At 34.1% G+C, this 19360-nt stretch overlaps 1 protein-coding gene across 9 annotated transcripts in view; it reads left to right on the forward strand.

The window, feature by feature from the left end:
* The window catches only part of ADGB (androglobin), a 167674-nt gene that overhangs the window by 113760 nt on the left and 34554 nt on the right, over positions 1-19360 (forward strand). For all 9 annotated transcript variants that reach the window (XM_053591390.1, XM_053591391.1, XM_053591399.1 and 6 more), the window contains 5 exons: positions 5507-5641; positions 6163-6316; positions 9605-9792; positions 13399-13583; positions 17619-17818. In XM_053591390.1, coding sequence (XP_053447365.1) covers positions 5507-5641; positions 6163-6316; positions 9605-9792; positions 13399-13583; positions 17619-17818 — 862 coding nt within the window. The remainder of the gene's footprint in view (positions 1-5506; positions 5642-6162; positions 6317-9604; positions 9793-13398; positions 13584-17618; positions 17819-19360) is intronic.

Genomic DNA, 19360 nt, shown 5'->3' on the forward strand with positions numbered 1-19360 from the left:
GAACACTCAGAGATCTAAAAATAGATCTGCCATTCAATCCTGTAATTCCTCTGCTGGGCATATACCCAGAAGACCAAAAATCACAACATAACAAAGATATTTGTACCAGAATGTTTATTGCAGCCCAATTCATAATAGCTAAGTCATGGAAAAAAGCCCAAGTGCCCATCAATCCACGAATGGATTAATAAATTGTGGTATATGTACACCATGGAATATTATGCAGCCTTAAAGAAAGATGGAGACTTTACCTCTTTCATGTTTACATGGATGGAGCTAGAAGATATTCTTCTTAGTAAAGTATCTCAAGAATGGAAGAAAAAGTATCCAATGTACTCAGCCCTACTATGAAACTAATTTGGGGCTCTCGCATGAAAGCTATAACCCAGTTACAACCTAACAATAGGGGGAAGTGGGAAAGGGAGGGGAGGGAGCGGGGTGGTGGGTAGAGGGAGGGGGATTGGTGGGATCATACCTGTGGTGCATCTTACAGGGGTATTTGCGAAACTTGGTAAATGTAGAATGTAAATATTTTGGCACAGTAACTGAGATAATGCCAGGAAGGCTATGTTAACCATTGTGATGAAAATGTGTCAAATGGTCTATGAAGCGAGTGTATGATGCCCCATGATCATATCAATGTATACAGTTATGATTTAATAAAAATAAAATTAAAAAAATAGCATCCCAACTGAAGCATAAAAGAAAATTAGTGGGAACTAACAGAATAGCATGAGGGACATATGGAACATGCTCAACATGTCTCAAATGTGTAATCAGCATGCCAGAATGTAAATGATAATAGCTGAGAACTTTCCGAAACTGATAAAAGACGTCAACTCATATTTTCAAGAGACTCTGAAAACTTCATGCAGGAAAGACACACAGAAAAGACATATTGTAGTCAAACTGCTGCTGCAATTCAAACCCCTCCCCCCCCAAAAAAAGTCCTAAAAGCAGCCAGAGAAATAGGAAATATTATCTTCAAAGGACAATCTGACTAATCAGCTACATATAGAAGTAAATTCATGAGAGTGGCATTGCCAAATTCAGACACCGAATAAAAGGTTTACAAGTTTTAAGTGATTGCTGCCCAACAGTCAGTCTATCTTAACAAAGTTTCTATGCGTGTCTCATGCTTAATTCTTTAATGAGGTTTTCTGATCTTTTTTTGTTGATTTGCTTGAGTTCTTTGTAGATTCTGGCTTCTTCCTTTCTGTAGGTTGTCTATTTGCTTTGTTGATTGTGTCCTTGGCTAGGCAAAGCTTTTTAACTTGATTAAGTCCTATTTATTTATTTTTGTTGTTGCTACGATTGCCTTTGGGGTTTTCTTTATAAACTTTTTCCCTAGGCTTAGATGTTTAAGAGTTTTTTCCATACTTCCTTCTAGGATTTTTGTAGTTTTACGTCTTAAGTGTAAATCTTTTACCCATCATCAGTTAAATTTTGTGAATGGAAAAAGGTGAGGATCCTGCTTTGGTCTTTTACATGTGATTATCCAGTTCTCTCAGCACCATTTATTGAACAGGGATTCTTTTACCCCATGTTTCCTTTTGTTTGCTTGTTAAAGATCAGATGGCAACATAAGGATAGTTTCATCTCTAGATTCTCTGTTCTGTTCTATAGGTCTATGTCTCTGATTTTATACCAATACTATAGTTAGGGTCTTTTCTGATTCTGTATGAAACATAGAACTATTTTTTTTCAAAATGCTGTGTTGGTATTTTAATGGGCATTGTGTTGAATCAGTAAATCACTTTGGGTAGTATATCATTGTAACAATGTTCATTCTGCAAACCCATGAGAATGATGTTTTTCTATTTAGTTATATGAATTTCAGAAAAATCTTCTGAAGTTTCTTCTCTCAGTATTTCATAGCTCTATCTGTAGAGATCCTTCACTTCTTTGTTAAATATATGCTGAGGTATTTCATTTTCTCTGATGCTACAGTGAAGAGTATTATGTCTTTGATTCGATTCTCAGTTTGACTGTTGTTAGCATAAAGGAAAGCTATTGATTTGTGTATATTGATCTTATATCCTAAGGCATTGCTGTATTTATTGATCAATTCTTGGAGTCTCTTGTTTAAGTCTTTGGTGTTTTGTAGATATAAGATTATATTGTCAACAAAGAGTGGTAGTTGCTCATTATCTCTAATGCCAATGCAAATGAAAGCCACACTGAGATATCACCTAACCCCACTGAGAATGACTCATAAAGTCCTAAAGCAAGAGATGTTGACATGGATGCAAAGAGGAGGGAATCCTCATACACTCTTGGAGGAACTGCAAACTAGTACAACCTCTATGGAAAGTAGTATGGAGATTCCTCAAAGAGTTAAAAGTAGGCCTAACATTTGACCCTGTGATCCCACCACTAGGTATTTATCTAAAAGAAAAAAAAAAAAGACATTTTTTCATACAGTTTTGCTCAAATTTTTATAGCAGCACAATTCACAACTGCAAAGATATGGAAACAATCCAAGTGCCCTGCAATACATGAATGGATTGATAAATTGTGGTATATGTATGTCATGGAATATTATTCAGCCATAAAAAAGATAGAGCTCTAGTATCTTTTGTAACAACCTGGGGTGGAATTGGAGGCCATTCTTGTAAGTGAAGTATCACAAGAATGGAAAAATGAACACCACTTGTACTCAACAGTAAGTTGGAACTAGTTGATCAACATCTATATGCTTATGTAGAAGCGAAATTAAATGAAAGTAAAGTGGGGGGTAATGGGTGAGTAAATTCTCACCTAATGAGTACACTACATGGGTATTTTGTACACTTTCTGGGTGAAGGATACAACCATAGCTCTGATTTTAACATTATAAAAGCAAGCTGTGTAACCAAAACATATGTACCCCCATTAATAAACTGAAATTTTAAAAAAGTTTTAAGGTTCTGGCAATATTAAAAATAAAAATAATAATTAAATTACTACTGTTTAAAGCAATCAGTTAGATGAAACTCTAGTAGGACAGAGATGCAAGATGCATTCTCTAGTGTTGCATAGTATGGTTTAACTAGTGAATTTAGGAAGAAATAGATTAATCTTATGTATATATATTTCAGAGAATAGAAAAAGAAACATTTTCCAACTCATAAGCTTAAAACAAAAGCTCAACAAGGACATTATAAGAAACGAAATTTCAAACAAATAACCCTCTTGAACATAGATGCAAAAATTATGTAATTGAAATATTGGCAAGCCAAATTGTATTTCTATTAAAAGGATAATATTTCATATATAAGTGGGTGTACCCACCCCCAGATATAACAATGATGACATAATATCAGAAATAAGTCATTTTAATTCACATAAATAATAAAAAGGATAAGATTTAGTTCTATGAATTTCAGAAAAAGTATTTGATATAATTTAAAACATATTCAAGAATAAAAAAATTAAATCTTTTGGCAAAATCCTTCTCAAGGATTAGAGAAGACCCTTCTTAATATATTAAGGTATCTAGTATAAAAACAAAAACTATTAGTGATGACATTTATGAAAGATTTTCTCTGACTTTGGGAATGAGACAGATACCCATTCAACCACTTCTATTCTAAATAATACTAAAATTCTAAGAAGGGAAAAATGCAATTACGTAAAATAAAAGTCACTAGAATTTAAAAGGAGGAAACAAGACCTCCACTGTTAATAGATATGATTTTGTGTATAGAAAAATATTAAGAAATCTATATGGAAATTGCTAGAGTTAAGAAAAGGTGCTGCATACAAAGCTAATATAAAATAACAATTGAATTTCTGTTTCTAATCAAGAAACAAACAGAAAATTACGTATAAAATATATGAAATTTCAAAATAGTCTATGTTATAAATTAATGAAAAAGACATCATGATCAACCACATCCAGTAGAACCTCCATAGCTGACCCCCTCACTACAATAACCATTTCTGTAAGTTGAACTAATCTTCATAGGCTGGACATGCACCACATGTATGTGTCGGTACATGTTGACCTCCTCTGTATGTTGATGAGTTTGTTACAGTCTCTTGGATTGTCAACTTACAGAGGTTTTACTTTATCAAATTATTTATTTATTTATTTTGAGACAGAGTCTCATTTTGTCACCCTTGGTAGAGTGCCGTGGCATCACAACTCACAGCAACCTCCAACTCTTGGGTTTAGGTGATTCTCTTGCCTCAGTCTCCCAAGTAGCTGGGACTACAAGCGCCCACCACAATGTCCAGCTATTTTTGCTGCAGTTGTCACTGCTGTTTTAGCTGGCCAGTGCAGAGATTAAACCCACCACCCTCGGTATATGGGGCCGGTGCCCTACGCACTGAGCCACAGGCGCCGTCCACTTTATCAAAATTTTAACTAAAGACAGAATCTACTTCTATACTTGTCCAACTTAGAGAGTGAATGCCTTGCTCATCTCACCCTAATCCTACTCCACAGGTGCTGCTGTGGCCTAATCACTCCAACTTGAATAAATTTTGCTCCAGAACCCCTGTTTTCTAAAAAGGATACACTTTTGCCTAAATTTTCTTTTGCAACTAATTTCACATTTGAAAGCATGGTGGGGCCTACCACGGGGTGATCTCTGGGTCAAATTCTATACCTAATTTTCATGAAGACAACGTACTAGAAAACGAGCTCTCCTTTTAAGGAGTTGGATTAGACTAAACTTGACTAAATTAAAACTAATTCTTAACTAAGACTGAAACTTCCAACTCTGTCGGGGACTTCTCTTTGGGTCATTCAAGATATTCCACATGGTATATCAGGATTGTGATGGTCCTATATGTATTAAGATTTTCTGAGGTATATGAAAAAGGGTTCCATCCAAGGTTATAAAGCCTTCATTATATAAAGAACCCTACATTCCTGGTATTACTAAGGCTAGATCCAGTTTCTGTCTGAAGAGATGTCTGGAGGACCATCACATTATCATTTCCATCATGTTCTGGAATATACCACGGCCTTCCAGGGGGCAAACATGGAGAAAGCTCAGCCAATGGCGTGGTCTACTCCCTCACGCATCAGAAATCTACGGAAAGAATATTCTAAATCTTAACCCTTGATCACGCTCTTAGTTTTGTTTTATCTATTTTTCCAAACCTGTTCTTCACTTTAAACTTCATTTTTGTCTACTCTGTACCTCAATTCTAGACCATTCAGTGTCTCTCACCCAGTTTTAGAGCTGGTTCGCCTGCTTCTGGTTTTCCTATCCTTACAGCTTGAACTTTGGTTCTGATTAAAAGAGTTCTCAAAGTTTGTAGAATTACATTCTCCTTTGACTAAGCTTAAGGTAAATTTGTGTGCCTTTGAAAGACATCTTTTATGGTAGGCCTAGAATTAACTCCTTACCTTGGCACAATGTAGCATGGGCCCTTTGATCAAGGACTCAATCCAGCAAACAATATCTTGTATTATTTTATGCTGTCTTTTGCCTATTACTTGTTTGTAAATAGAGTTTATTATAAAAGTGGCATTTTTCCATTGATACTTCAAATGGTTTTGCTTTTCTAGACTAATGTTTAAAAGCAAGTGCAAGTCTATGGAATCTTACCCATGCTATCAAGATGAAGAAACTAAGATTGCCTTTTCTGACTATAATGTGACCTATCAAGATCAGCCACCAAACACTTGGTTTATAGTATTCAGGTATAGTCTATATACCAACAAACAATGTTTTAAAGTGGCATGCAATATTCCTGTCTGTAGAGTTTTATTTATGATAGTAATAAAAAGTCCAAGCTTCTAGGTTGCCTTCATGACTTAGTTAAAATTCTTCCACCCTTGCTACCCTAAGTTATTAGAGAAAATTTTCTCTATGTTTATTTCATCAAAATATGAGGAATGTTAATTATTTTATATGCATGAGAAAAATATATATAGGTTATTAATATGCTTTCAGCAGAAAGAAAAATGCTTTCATTTCTAAGCAACAGCCTATTTGATAAAAGTCATAAATTACTTATAAAATGGGGTTTCTTACTGAAGTTGGCATTTTCATGAAAAATAGCATGTTAAACCTAAGTTTTAAAAGAAAATAATATATGTACCATGTACTTACTTGGAATTTCAGACTTTTTAAAATTTTTTGACTTTTAAAAATTTTAAACTTAATTTCAAATTTTCTTTAAATTCATGTCAAAGGAAAGTTCATGCTTTTATAATTACAGAGAAACATTTTTGGTTCCTCAAGATATGATTTTGGTTCCCAAAGTATACACTACCCTTCCAGTCTGTATGCTACACGTTGTCAATAACGACACCATGGAACAAGTACCAAAGATGTTCCAAAAAGTGATGCCTTATTTTTATACCAAGAATAAGGTAGGTGTAAACTTTACACTCTTTATAGAATAGAATGGCAGTGGAAATCCATCGGTTTGTAGAAGGGTCAGGACGAGGTAGGCAGAGGGGTTTTCAATCTACTTAACAGAGGAGAAGAGCCTGGTCTTCCCCTTCAGAAGTCTTGTTTCTTTGACAACAGGAGGTACTGACTGTGGATGAGTAGCGTTCATTACCCCTTGGCTCTTTTTCTTTTCTCGTCCCCAAAGAAAATGTGACAAAAAGAAAACATTAGAAGTTCTAACTATTGAAATCATAAAATCATACAAATCCTTAAAACAGAAATGGATATAAAGAGCTCATTTATTCCGATCTCTAAACCAAACCAGATGACCGTCTCTGTTTATTCTACTCCTCTATATTTCAGAAAATCGAGGTCACACAGTCACCCATCTCCCCACCCACCCCCCATAGGCTTTTCTAGGGCTACATAAACACTTTCAGAGGCAGGAGCACTTGGCACGTTACTCCTGTGGAATGATAGACCCTAATCTCTGACCTTCACTCAAACCATGTTGCCTCTCTCTTTATTTAAATCCCATATTCATGTTTTCAGTCATTTTTTTCCCAGAGATAATCATGACAAAGGATAATGTGCACCTGGACTGGAAACCAAGAGATCTGTTTTAGCTCCGAGCTTCTATTCTTCAGCTATATGGCTTTGAACTTTATCTTTTTCTTTGGGTTTCGGCTGTACTTGACTTCTGAAACTCATTTCCATGATTCTATGCATTATTTTGTGTGAATTAAGACATACTTATCTAATGGATACAGCTTTGTAGGAATGAAAGACAAGTTAAAAATATATTCATTCCATTAAAAAAAAACAAAACACCTCTAATAGCACTTTTGAGCTGTTTTGGAGATTTTTAGGAAACATTTTAAAAATCAGAGCAATTAAATTCTGGATGAACTTATTGAATCCAGTTGATACATATACGTATGTGTGCATATATATATATATATATATATGTACAAGTATATACACATATGCCTAGATGTACTAAGCTGCCAAAAAAAGTATATATATATATTTTAAGAAAGGAAAAAAACTATTAAAATTGTAATATTCAATATATACCAGTAACATCTCTTATATATTGTATCTTATATCTCTTAGAATTGCAGCAGTCAAACATGACTTGAATCTTACAGTTTTAATCCAATTATTTCCATGCTTAAAATCTGTAGATATTTTTTGGCACTTTCAGTATATATACTAGTGTTTTTGAAAATTGTTTTGACTGAGTTTTTGCTGATATTTTATTATGACTTTAAAAATTTGTATTTGTTTTATTACACCCTTAGCATTTTTTCTATTGTTTTTCATGAAGTAAATCTTCTTGATTTTACATTCAGATTTTACTAAATTTAAAGATATTATGAAATCATAACTTGGACTTAAATTATTTTTACTTTGTAGTAAATATGGCAAGTTTCACATTTACATTTTAAGAGAAAATCTAATAGACATTACTATTTTGTGTACAGTTATTTATCATGGAATTATATACTTAAACATTTTTAAAACTCCTTTGATTAAAGTCAATGTGTTAATGTTCTTATTTATGTTTGATTATATTATTTTTATTTATACATATTCTTAATTGCTTTTGAAAGGGTATTTATATATCACTTAAAAACAGAACAATTTGCTAATAAAAGTAAATTTCTGCACATCAAACATATATTGCCATCTTTATTTGACCCATACAACTTATTATTATTTTTTTTTTTTTCCTGGCCTTAAGCAATCCTCCCTCCTTGGGCTCCCAAAGTGGTAAGTTTATAGGTGTGAGCCACCATGCCCAAATGACATAATAAAATTTAGATGTTAAACAAAACTACTTTTTTATTTTTACACTATGTTTATTCTCTTCTATGTAATAAGAAGTTATACTTTGAAAATTGAAGTTTTGTGCAATTTATTTTTTTACACCAGAAAACCTTGGGTTGAATCGAACACTACAGGAGAGAACTAGTTGTTCAATAACAAACTTGTCTTCACACCAGTGCACTATTTTTGAATGTTTGTTTTTCTCAGTTTGACCTTAATTTATTTTTGAATAGAAACTTAGTACTCTATTACATAACTCTTCTACTCTGGCAATCCTGCATCCATTTAGAATAGCCAGGTTCTATTTTATAATCCTACCACTGTTTTGGCTTTAGATTGTCACTTACTGATGTCTAGTCCCACCATTTTATAACTTTTTTCTCTTAAAATTATTCTCTGAATCGGGACAAGGTAGGAGTCGTGTACTTTTGTTTTTCTTATTTAATGCATTAGTACCATGAACTCAAGCAGTAAGTAAATTAGCATTAAATATGTGCATTACACTTTGCAAATATAAATGCTTAGTATACACAGTTTATCTTCCTTTTTTATATGCTCCAAATACCATGTCAAAAGTTCCCTATTGATGTTGCAATTTTAATTTCACCACAGGTTAATATTCCTATATTCCTATACGTCTACTGAATTTATTACATTCATTCTGGCTTGTGTATATCTCATTTTTGTTTCTGGAAATCTAAACACATCAGAGAGCTTCCTCCTCAAGAGAGAACAATTGGAAGACAAGTCTACCTTTTTATTCTTTATTAGGGGCATCTGGAATTTTAAAGTCAGAATTGTTTTGCAGCTTTGCACCTTATGATGATACCACGCTCTTGACTCATTGACGTATTGCCCAGATGCCCAATTACATTGAACCACCATAAATAGGCTCTTTCCTACATTTTTTAGCTTCCTCTTTTCTCATTTCCAGTCACACATCAGGGTTCTGAAGGATCAAATCCGCCGTGGTAACTCCATAGCTCCACCTGTCATTTCAAGGGAACTAACGTCTGTGAATTCTTTTTTTTCTTTTTTTTTTTTGATTAAATCATAGCCCTTCTGCCTTCCTTGCTTCCGTATTTTAGGAAGATGAATCTGTGAGATAGGAGAATCAAATCAGAAGCTCATGCCGTGCTCAAAATTTACATTAGAAGAATTAAGAGATAACAGTTCTCATCTCCTCAGTTAAGCATTATAAATGCAGTTAAGGAACTACACACAAAAAAATGTGAATCATCTTCCTGAAAATGTAAGGTGGCGTTTTCTAGGAGGAATTTTGAAACATAATGCTAGTCATTTTGTGTTCATTGGGAGTTATGGGGACCTGTACGTGTATCGAGATAATAGAATATTTAGTGCTATGATATATTGTACATCTGAGAGACCAGTAACAATATCACCCATTTCCGTCTAATTGCCCTTTCTTATAGAAGGGATACACATTTGTGGCTGAAGCCTTTACGGGTGATGCGTATGTGTCAGGCTCGCGATGGAAACTGCGCCTCATCGGTTCTTATGCCCCCCTCCCATGCCTCTCTCGGGAGGCTCCATGCAGCGCCTTCACTACAAAGGAAATCCGAGACCACTACATACCCAATGACAAGAAGATATTATTCAGGTACAAGTGCATGGCACGAGGAAAAATGTACATTCTTCTTAAAATGTTAATATTTTAGGATAAAAATAAACATGGCTGTAAAATCCTGAGTTAGTTTTCCATTTCAATTTCTGTACTCCTTTGGAAATAATTACTTTGGAGCAGTGTTTGGTGTGGTGATGTGGGTGTTAGATCAGATCAAGCCTGGATAGTTGCACCTAAAGGTAAAGGTATCTCCCTGCTCTTCATTGCACTGACTTTGATTAAGCATTCTTCATGAGGTGCCTCCCTCTTACTACCCTTTCCTCGTTCTGCCCCATCTCTGGCTAGTCTTTGGTGGGGAATTCTCTTTATCTCCCAACTCAGCCTTCTTTTCTGGTCCTTCTGTGTTCAGAGCTCTCCTTGAGACTCCTGCTGATTCTGATTTCGACACATCATCACGCTCCCTGTCCCTGCACTGCTTGAGGCTCTCCTTATTTTGACCTGAAGAATTGTTGTGTTTCTTGGCTCCGTGACTTCTTTATATTCCCCTTTTTTTACACAGTCCACTCTCTGATCAGCTGAGCACCACCTCCTGACACATCTGCCCTGCAGTTTTATTTTGCTCCCACCTTTCCCCCTGCCTGTGTGTCCATCTCCATTTTTTCTCCCCTTACAAAAATCCATCCCTTTGAATGTTAATTTCTAACAGTAACATCATTCGTGCTTAAACCTCCAAATATAATTAGATGGTCTTGGTCAAATTCTTACAGCATTTTGTTTTTTCTGAGATTGTGGTGTATCAGATTTTAGCTGATTAATTTCTATTCAACCTCTACGAGAATTATCACTTACTGAGTGCCAGAACCACGTATTTTCAATAACACAGTACCTGATGCATAATCTGCCTTCATTAAATATTTGTTGTTATTGAGTCATTAGAATACATATCTTCTCTTTCTAATATATATACTGTATGGCATAGGAAATTTGAAAAATGTATGTATTATTAAGAAGAATGGAAACATCCCCAAAGCTAGAAGCAACAATTGTGATGAGATATTTTAACTATTGGGATAGAAAGCCGTGGTACCAACAGCAGGCGTCCCTGATAGACTAAGTAGTGACATTTTAGCTTACTCATATCTAAATTAGTCCCAGAAGCTGGTCTTAAAATTAAGTGATGAAGACGGTGAGGAGGGAACTGCTTGAATATCCTATGTGAAAGTTTAGAAATCAAAGGGTATACATTCTTTTCTGGGAACTAAAGACATATTCATTTTATTTGCAAAATGGAGTTATAGGATATTATAGCAAGTGGTAAGGCCAGAGAGGTCGGCAGATCCTTTTCCAGAAGGGCTTCATGAGACAAAATCTACAGATTTTACTTTAGAGCAGTGAAATGCTTTAAAGACTTTTAAGAAAAATGAAATTATTAAACTTGTGTTTAAAAATTATATCTGCAAAATATGAATTAAAAAATACTTTAGATATAATTTTTAAGACAAAAAATTAGAACCGTATTATTTTGAAATTACATTTACTGATAAAAGATGTGGGATATGGAAAAAATAAAAAAGCCCACTAGAAGGCTGCAGTGTGTTAAATGGATGGAAGGGGTGCCTGGTGGAGGCAGAGGACCAGGTAGAAGCTTCAGAATAACGCATGTGGGTGAGAATGGCAACCTAGCTAGGGCAGCATACTCGTCTGCCAGGGTTGCCGTAACAGAGTTCCACACACCACGTGGCTTATGCAGCAGAGATGTCCTGTCCCAGGGTTCCAGACGCTGCATGTGTGACATCAAGGAGTCGGCAGGGCTGGTCCTCACTGAGGGCTGCGGCAACAATCTGGTCTGTGACTCTCCTAGCTTCTTTTTTGTTTGCTGGTAGTCTTTGGCGCTCCTTGGCTTATAGATATATCACCTCTATCACTGCCTTTAGCTTCACGTGGTGTTTTACTCTGAGAGTTGCTGTTTCCAAATGTCCCTATTTGGGTCATCGATCTTGTTGGATTAGATCCCACTGTAAGGACTTGAACCTTTTAACATGATTACCTCTGAAAGACCCAATCTCCAGATAGGTGACATGGTGAGGTGCTGGACGTTAGGGCTACAACCACATCTTTTGTGAGGGGAGGGTGCACAATTCAACCCGTCACAGGCACTTGTAGAGAACTTTGAGAACAAAAGAATTTTAAGATATTGCAATCGGCAACCTTGGTTATGTCCTGGAGTTTGACTTGGAGAATGTTTAGATGGGATCATTTCCTCAGATAGAGAGTTCAGAAGCTTACTTGCAATATGGTCGGTAGAAAGACAATTTCTTTTCAATTTTTAAATATCATACTCCAATGAAAGAGCCAAGGGATACTGCATAAGTAGTTGAGGTAGAGACACTGATTTTGGAATCATTATTCCCAGAAAGTTTACAGAAAAAAGAGTAAAACCCAGGACAGAACATTAAGATTCTCTAACATTGGTGGGAGTGTCAATGGAAAACAAGTCTGAGAAAAACATCCCCTCAATAGAAGTATAACCATTTCTACACTCACAGGAGAAGTATAAAAATTTCTATGCTCAAAAGCATAGATGTATTTATGTATTTTTAAGGGAGGAGATGGGAGGGTCAATTCAACCTTGTCAAACTCTCCTGAGATGTCAAAAAAGATGTTTCTACAGGATAGTGACAAACTGCTTGAAACCTCGGCAAAGCAAGTTTAGCCCCTGAGTTGGTGACTGAGTGAGCCAGTGGGAGGTGACCAGATGAGAAAAGTGAAGGTAGACACGCCTTCCTAGAACCCAAGCTGGGAGAGCTGAGATGTGGTAGAGACTGGACTGCAAGATGAGCTAAAGATCGCGCTGGTTTATTTTTTGCTTTGTTTTAATCTGTTCTTAAAATGGGAGGTAGCTGTACATATGTGCAAGCTAATGGTAAGGATAAGAGGGAGAATGTTTAAGGTACAGGAGAGAGAAGATACTCAGAAAAACAAATTTCCCGAGAGTATGAAGGTTAATAGAATACCACACATTTGCAAGGAGGCATCCAAGCTAAAACAAAACAAAACAAAAAAAAGAAGCAGCAAAACAACTCAATTGCATTAAGTGGGGGAGTTGGAAAGGATGGGTTAGATGTATGTTTCCGATCTTTTTTGCAAGAAGTTTCCAACCTATAGGTAAAGGATGCGGGTGGAGGCTATGGGTACTATTATACTTTAATTTCTCTGTATTTTTGTGAATCAAGGAAAACACTATTACCAGTGACATTTCCAAGGGCACTGTTTCTGCAGTGGTGCTCTTTATGTAGTAGAAAGGGGTGGTGTCACAGTAGTTTGCAGATCTATGACAGGGCTTCGAGCCTTTTAGGTCTATTAAGTTTTGTCAGTGGCTGCTTTGTATGTCTAAACAGAAAGTTAACATCTTTTATTTAGGATTTGATGATAACAAAAGCCCCTATACTCCTTTTGTTTTACTGTACCATATCAGGACCCTTTGCCAACATCTATAATAACCAGAATTCCTAGGATGTTAGCAAACTTTACAAGGTGGTTTCACTTTTCGATTATTGCATTGGAACATGGTACCATTTATATTACTGACTTGAGAGACAGACGAATATACTCGTTTTGAAAGTGAATTTTTTTTTTTTACAGGTATTCAGTTAAAGTGGCAGTACCACAAATAGTTACGATACAGGTACGCACATCCAAACCAGACGCATTCATCAACCTGCAGGTCCTAGAAAATGAGGAAATTATGGTAAGCTCCATTGGAAAAGGCTTAGCTGTCATCCCGGCATTTAACTTCCTGAGGAGTGAAAAAGCTTTGAGCTCCCAGTGTAAGTGGGCCTTTTCAACTGCATATTTGGATTCATCAATAGATATTTATGTTTGCATAACATTTTAAAAATGTTTGAAGATAAAATAGCAAGTGACCACGTAAATCTACAAAACTTGATAGTAGAGTAAAATCTTAAGAGACTACTTATTACATTTACCTGTCAAATTAGGCTCTGAAAATCAACAGTTTTTTTTTTTTAAATATGTGTATTTTAAAGATTTTTACTTTGGAGAATACTTTACTTTATCATTACAGGAGCCTTCTTAATAAGAAGTAGAATTTTTATTATTTCAGAAAAAAAATTTTACTTTCCTTTCATTCTCAATTCATGACTTTCAGAAAATATTCCATTTATTCAAGAGTTTTTAAATAAATAGATTATTTATGAAATAATGGTTAACAATGATACTCTGTGGCATATTCTTTAGTAAGGTACTTTAGTACTTTGATTCTGACTATAAAAATCACACACGACCAATGAAGAAAATTTGGAAAAATAGATAATTATTAAAAAGGAAACAAGAAATCCCTTAATATAATGCTACCCTCCTCCCAAATATACTGTTAATATTTCAGCTTTTTTTGAGAAAACACACTGTAAATATTCTAGCTTTTATGGCTCCATATTCCATTTTTATGTTTACATTTTAAACAAAACTAGGATCTTACCTATTACGCCAATTGATATTTCTTCTTAAAACCATAACTTTTTTTCTTTTCTTGCAGAGTAGGTTGGGATCTCCAAACCAATGATACATAAAAGTAATGATGATGTATTTCTTTTTCTTAAGTAGAAACACTTGCAGCATCTACCATTAAGTAGTATCTTCATTGGTGACTTCTAATAATTAGCCTTTATTACATACGAGAACACTTTTTCTATTGATTGCTAAGAACATTAATATGAGAACATAATATGGGTTTAGAATCTTTTTTTTTTTTTCTGTGTTCTGAGGTAATGGCCAAAATTGTTCTCACATTACATTTTTATATTACAATACAAAAATAAAACACTTTCTACAGTAACAAATACATGTAAAGTCACCCTCAGGCACATCATCACCAACGTTTCTTAGAAATTTGACAAAATTACTAACTGCTAAAATTATTTTTTTTACCGTTTTTTGTTATCAGTTAATAATTAAAGCTACCAATCCAGAAATAGTATTTTAGATACTAAAACACCATTAGGCAGTTTATTTGTTGCAAAAATATGTGATTCTTGATGAGTTGATATTTGTAGAAATTTGTTTACGGAGATATCCAAGGTGATAAATCAATCTTTCCTTTTGTCTCCAGAAAACCTAATCGCCCATACTAACACCCACCCATCTGATGAGTGGTAATCACTTTGATAATCACTTTGACCTTATGGGTGTGGTCCTCAGAAGTCCTATAAATTAGAGACTGTCAAGAAGCCAAGCTCATTCTTCTCCATTACAGGCAGAGTTGAGTTGGGAGCTCACTTGGCCTGGCACACTTCTTAAAGCTACTGCCCCTACCCTGTGAGGTCCTGATCCTAAGGGTTTAGAATCTTTTTTGTTCTTGCTGTCAAATTTTACCATTTTAAAGTTCATAAATTTATTTTTAGATTTGAATTATTCTTGCATTCTTAGAATAAAACATATTCAGCCATGATATTTTAATACATGCCTGTGTGTAGAATATAATAAAATATTCAGCTTGTTGGATCACATGTAGAACTTTATATTACTAGGGTGTTTTTTCTGTGTGTGCCCCTGTACATTTCTCTTTTCTGGTTCTCAAGTTCAAATTATGATGAATTCTTGAAATTAATTTCAGAACTTTTTTTCAGTTTTCCTATTTTGGGAGGTAATTGAAATTCCACAGGAGTCAGTTCTTTGTGAAAAGATTCTTAAATTTGACCTCAAAATTTTCTAAATCTTATGTTTTCAGGAGACAAGCATGTGTTTGTTTTTAATTATTTTAAAAATAATTTCCAAAGCTTTTAAAAAAAACTTTCATTTTTATAATTGATATTTAGACTTAAAGTGATATATTTATCTACTATCAATATATCTGTATAATTGTGCACACAATATTATTTCATAATTTTTTAATCTCTTCCCAGTGTGTTTGTATATTAATTATGAAATATTACTATTTGTTTGTTTGATCAGACTCTGCGTTTTCCCTGTATTACTGTTCTTTTTTCTTAGAAAGAAATGGATTTGTTAATCAAACTCAAATGACTCTTTTAGTTTTGTAATCTACGTCATCAATATTTATATTTATATTTTAAAACCCTTCTTCTTCTTTTTATATTTAGTCAAATGTTCTGTCTAGCTTCTCCAGTGTTTTAAGTCTTATTTTTAAACAACTATATTTAATGCTATTCATTTTCCAAAATATGGCTACATATATTATATATACACATAGCTTAGAATGCATAAAATTCTATATGTGGTGTTACTAGTACATTGGCCACGGCCTGTGATTTAATTCTGATTTTTTTCTTTAAAGTTAAGTATTTATAATAGTTTTAGAATTTTTAAATAATAAATTTGTTTTGGCTAGATTTTGCTATTAATTCTTAATTGAATTTTGTGGAGTTAGGAATTATATTTATAATTATATTCTGTATTCTGAGGGAGCTGATTTATGTTTTTCTTATTGTCTGATTAAAATCCGATTGGATTAGTGTTCCACTGGGGTTTATAACTACCAAAGCTATGATCATATTTCCTACTTCTTTATATGTCAAATTGATTGTACACTGTTCATTGTACATGCTGCATTGCTAAGAGTCTAGATCGTGCTCTTTTTATGAAAAAAATGTTTAATTTTGTTCTGGAAGGCAATTAATTTATCAGCAGCTTAGCTGGATCTTACCAAGACTTAGTTCTGAACATGTTAAGTCAGGTGCAGGGTTGCCACGACTCTACAGTTAGGGTAGCTTTACTCTTCACGCTTTGCCTTTCTTGAATTTCAGCTGAATGCTCTGTGTGCTCATTAAATTCCCTTTATTTCATCTGGTCAGAACTTCATTGTCTCTCAATATTGTGCAACTACCAGGATCTCCATTAAGCTTACAACTCTCCAGTAGTTATTGTTTGCCAGGCACTTTTGAGTGTTTGCACAAAATGGAGTTTGGAATATAGCTAAAAACTCAAGTGGACCCCAATGTCTATTTCGGAGCTCCTTTGCTGTTCAGATACTTCTCTCTGGTACCCTTCTTAAAATTCTACTTGTCTCTGGAGCCTGATATACCCATCTGAACCTGAACCTGGCAGTGCTGTGGTTCCCTGTTCAGACTGTACCTTCCCATGACACAGTTGGGAAGGTGCTCATGGGCAGAAATCTGGGGAAGTGGAAAGAACACCATGTAGATTTCATTTGTCTCAAATATCACAATCGAGAGTTGTATATTGTCCAATGAATGAACACAGTTGCTTTACACATTTTGTCTAATTTTGTCATTTTTTATGGTAGGAGAATAAGAATGATGCTTGTTATCCTGTTAGGACTAGAATTGACATGCATTTAGGTTTCCCTGATATATATTTGATGAATTAATTAATAATATTCAATATATTTCTATTTTTATTTCTAACAATGGTATTTATATTATCTGTTGATTAATAAATACTGAAAAATACAAATTAAAAATTAAAGTGAAAGTCTTTTATAAATATGATAACATAGGCACATGGCATTAAACATTAAGAAAGTCAGAATCTCTGATGTTAGCTTCGTGTCATTTGAGTGGTTCTAAATAAATGAGAAACCGTTGAGCTGTTCTATATTCTTTTAGCACTCAGTGGTAGCCCAGAAAATTCACAGCTCCATGCAGGTAACACAGTACTTCAGTAGATTTCTTTATGACTACAATATTTCCAAGGAGACAGTCATCTTGGGTTTTATCTCATTAAAACAAAAGGAATTGGCCTAGTCTTTTGAGTGTTTTATAAAGAGATCTAGACAATTTAGGGAATAATAACTATAGACATAGTTATATATATAACTTATATGTATCAAGTTTTCAATTAAACTTAAAATTCCTCTCTTTCAGCTAGCAAACAAGTGCTTTTATTTCATTCTGTATCCAAGAAAGAACAAGAAGTATATGTGAAGAAGAAATCTACCCAGGGAGGTCAGAAATCCAATAAGGGGAGACCTGGAAGCGCAGTACTAGAGACGGGTCTGCCTCTTCTGGAGGAGGAAACCCTCTTCCCGGCTTTCACAGAAGAAAGTTCTAGCACACCACAGCAGGTATGTTTACATTTGTATCAACTTGGATGGAGTTGAAACAAATTCTTCCTAGCAAAGTATCTCAAGAATGGAAAAGCCAGAATGCAGTGTACTCAATACTAATATGAAGCCAGTGGACGATCTAATACACACCCACACAAAAGAGAACCATACAATTCAACTGAAGTTGAGGGAGGGGAGGAGGAGGGAGGTTGGTATGCTCCCACTAATGGACTCAATGTAAGGTATATGGCACACCTCCTAGGTACAGGACACAACTACAACTTGGACTTTATCTAACAAATGCAAACATTGTAACCTAACCACTTGTATCCTCATATTACTCTAAAACAAAAAATAAAAATAAAGAAGTATTCGATTGGACTACTCCTAATAATCTAATGTAACATCAAACAGTCCATTTCCTTGGAATCATCAATGTGTAATGTGCCATGCCAATGTCAGTGTATGACTCAGCATTGAAGAGTAAAACATTCCTAATGTTTCTCAGGGCCAAAATCTTTAAATACATGGCAAATTTAATCTGTACACTACCTCTATAATGTAGATATAATTATCCAGCTTCATAGTTGTTTTATAAGAGGTGATATAACTTTGTATGCCACATACTAATAACAGTCACATTTTAAAGATCACATATTAATATAAATTAATATTAATTGTATGTGGTTAAAACTAAAAGGAAAAAGGACAGTGCTGAATCAGGAGAAAAATGACCTAGGCACTGGAAACCAAAAACAGGAAAAGAAAAAGGAGTCAAAAAGAAAATAAAGTGCCAGAGTTAAGTCTTAATATGATAATAATTACAATAAATTCATATAGATTAAATTAATAAACTGAAAGTCTAGAATGTTCAAGATATATAAAAAATAAGATACAACCATAAGTAGTCCAAAACGATACTTTTAAATAAAATGACAAAAAAAATTTAAAAATACAAAGATAGAAAAATCTACCTGCCAAATACAAACTGAGATGTATTAAATCAAGTTTTAATACATCAATACACAGAATTCATAAAGGATGTTATGTAAAAATAAAAGGAAGATAAATCAAGTAGATATGAGCATAACTAACAGAGAAGTACCTGACAATCCGAACGCAATAAAAAAAGAAAAAAAACTATTATAACTATGGAGGAAAAAGATAACTCAACAATTAACAATAGAATATGTCAACATATTCCTCTCAAACTGACAGATTAAGCTGAAAACAAAATAAATATAATTCTGAATATTTGAAATATCTAAGCATAAACTCAGTAACTTATACATTTATATAGAGCATTTTACCTAATTAAGAATATAATTTTTCTTAATACATAAAAATATTTTTTAAAAAGTACTTTAATAGGTGGTAAATAGAAGCTTCAAAAAAACTATACTACCTATATTATATAGATATGTTTTGATGTAATGCGATGAACTAGAATTGAATATTTAATCTACAGTTTCAAATCACATAAATATGAAAACTAAAGTATACTAAGCAATCCTTTAGTTAAAAAAAAATCAAAAAGGAAATTGTGAAATATATTATATT

Source organism: Nycticebus coucang, chromosome 5 (genome assembly GCF_027406575.1).
Source record: "Nycticebus coucang isolate mNycCou1 chromosome 5, mNycCou1.pri, whole genome shotgun sequence".
Classification (NCBI taxonomy): domain Eukaryota; kingdom Metazoa; phylum Chordata; class Mammalia; order Primates; family Lorisidae; genus Nycticebus; species Nycticebus coucang.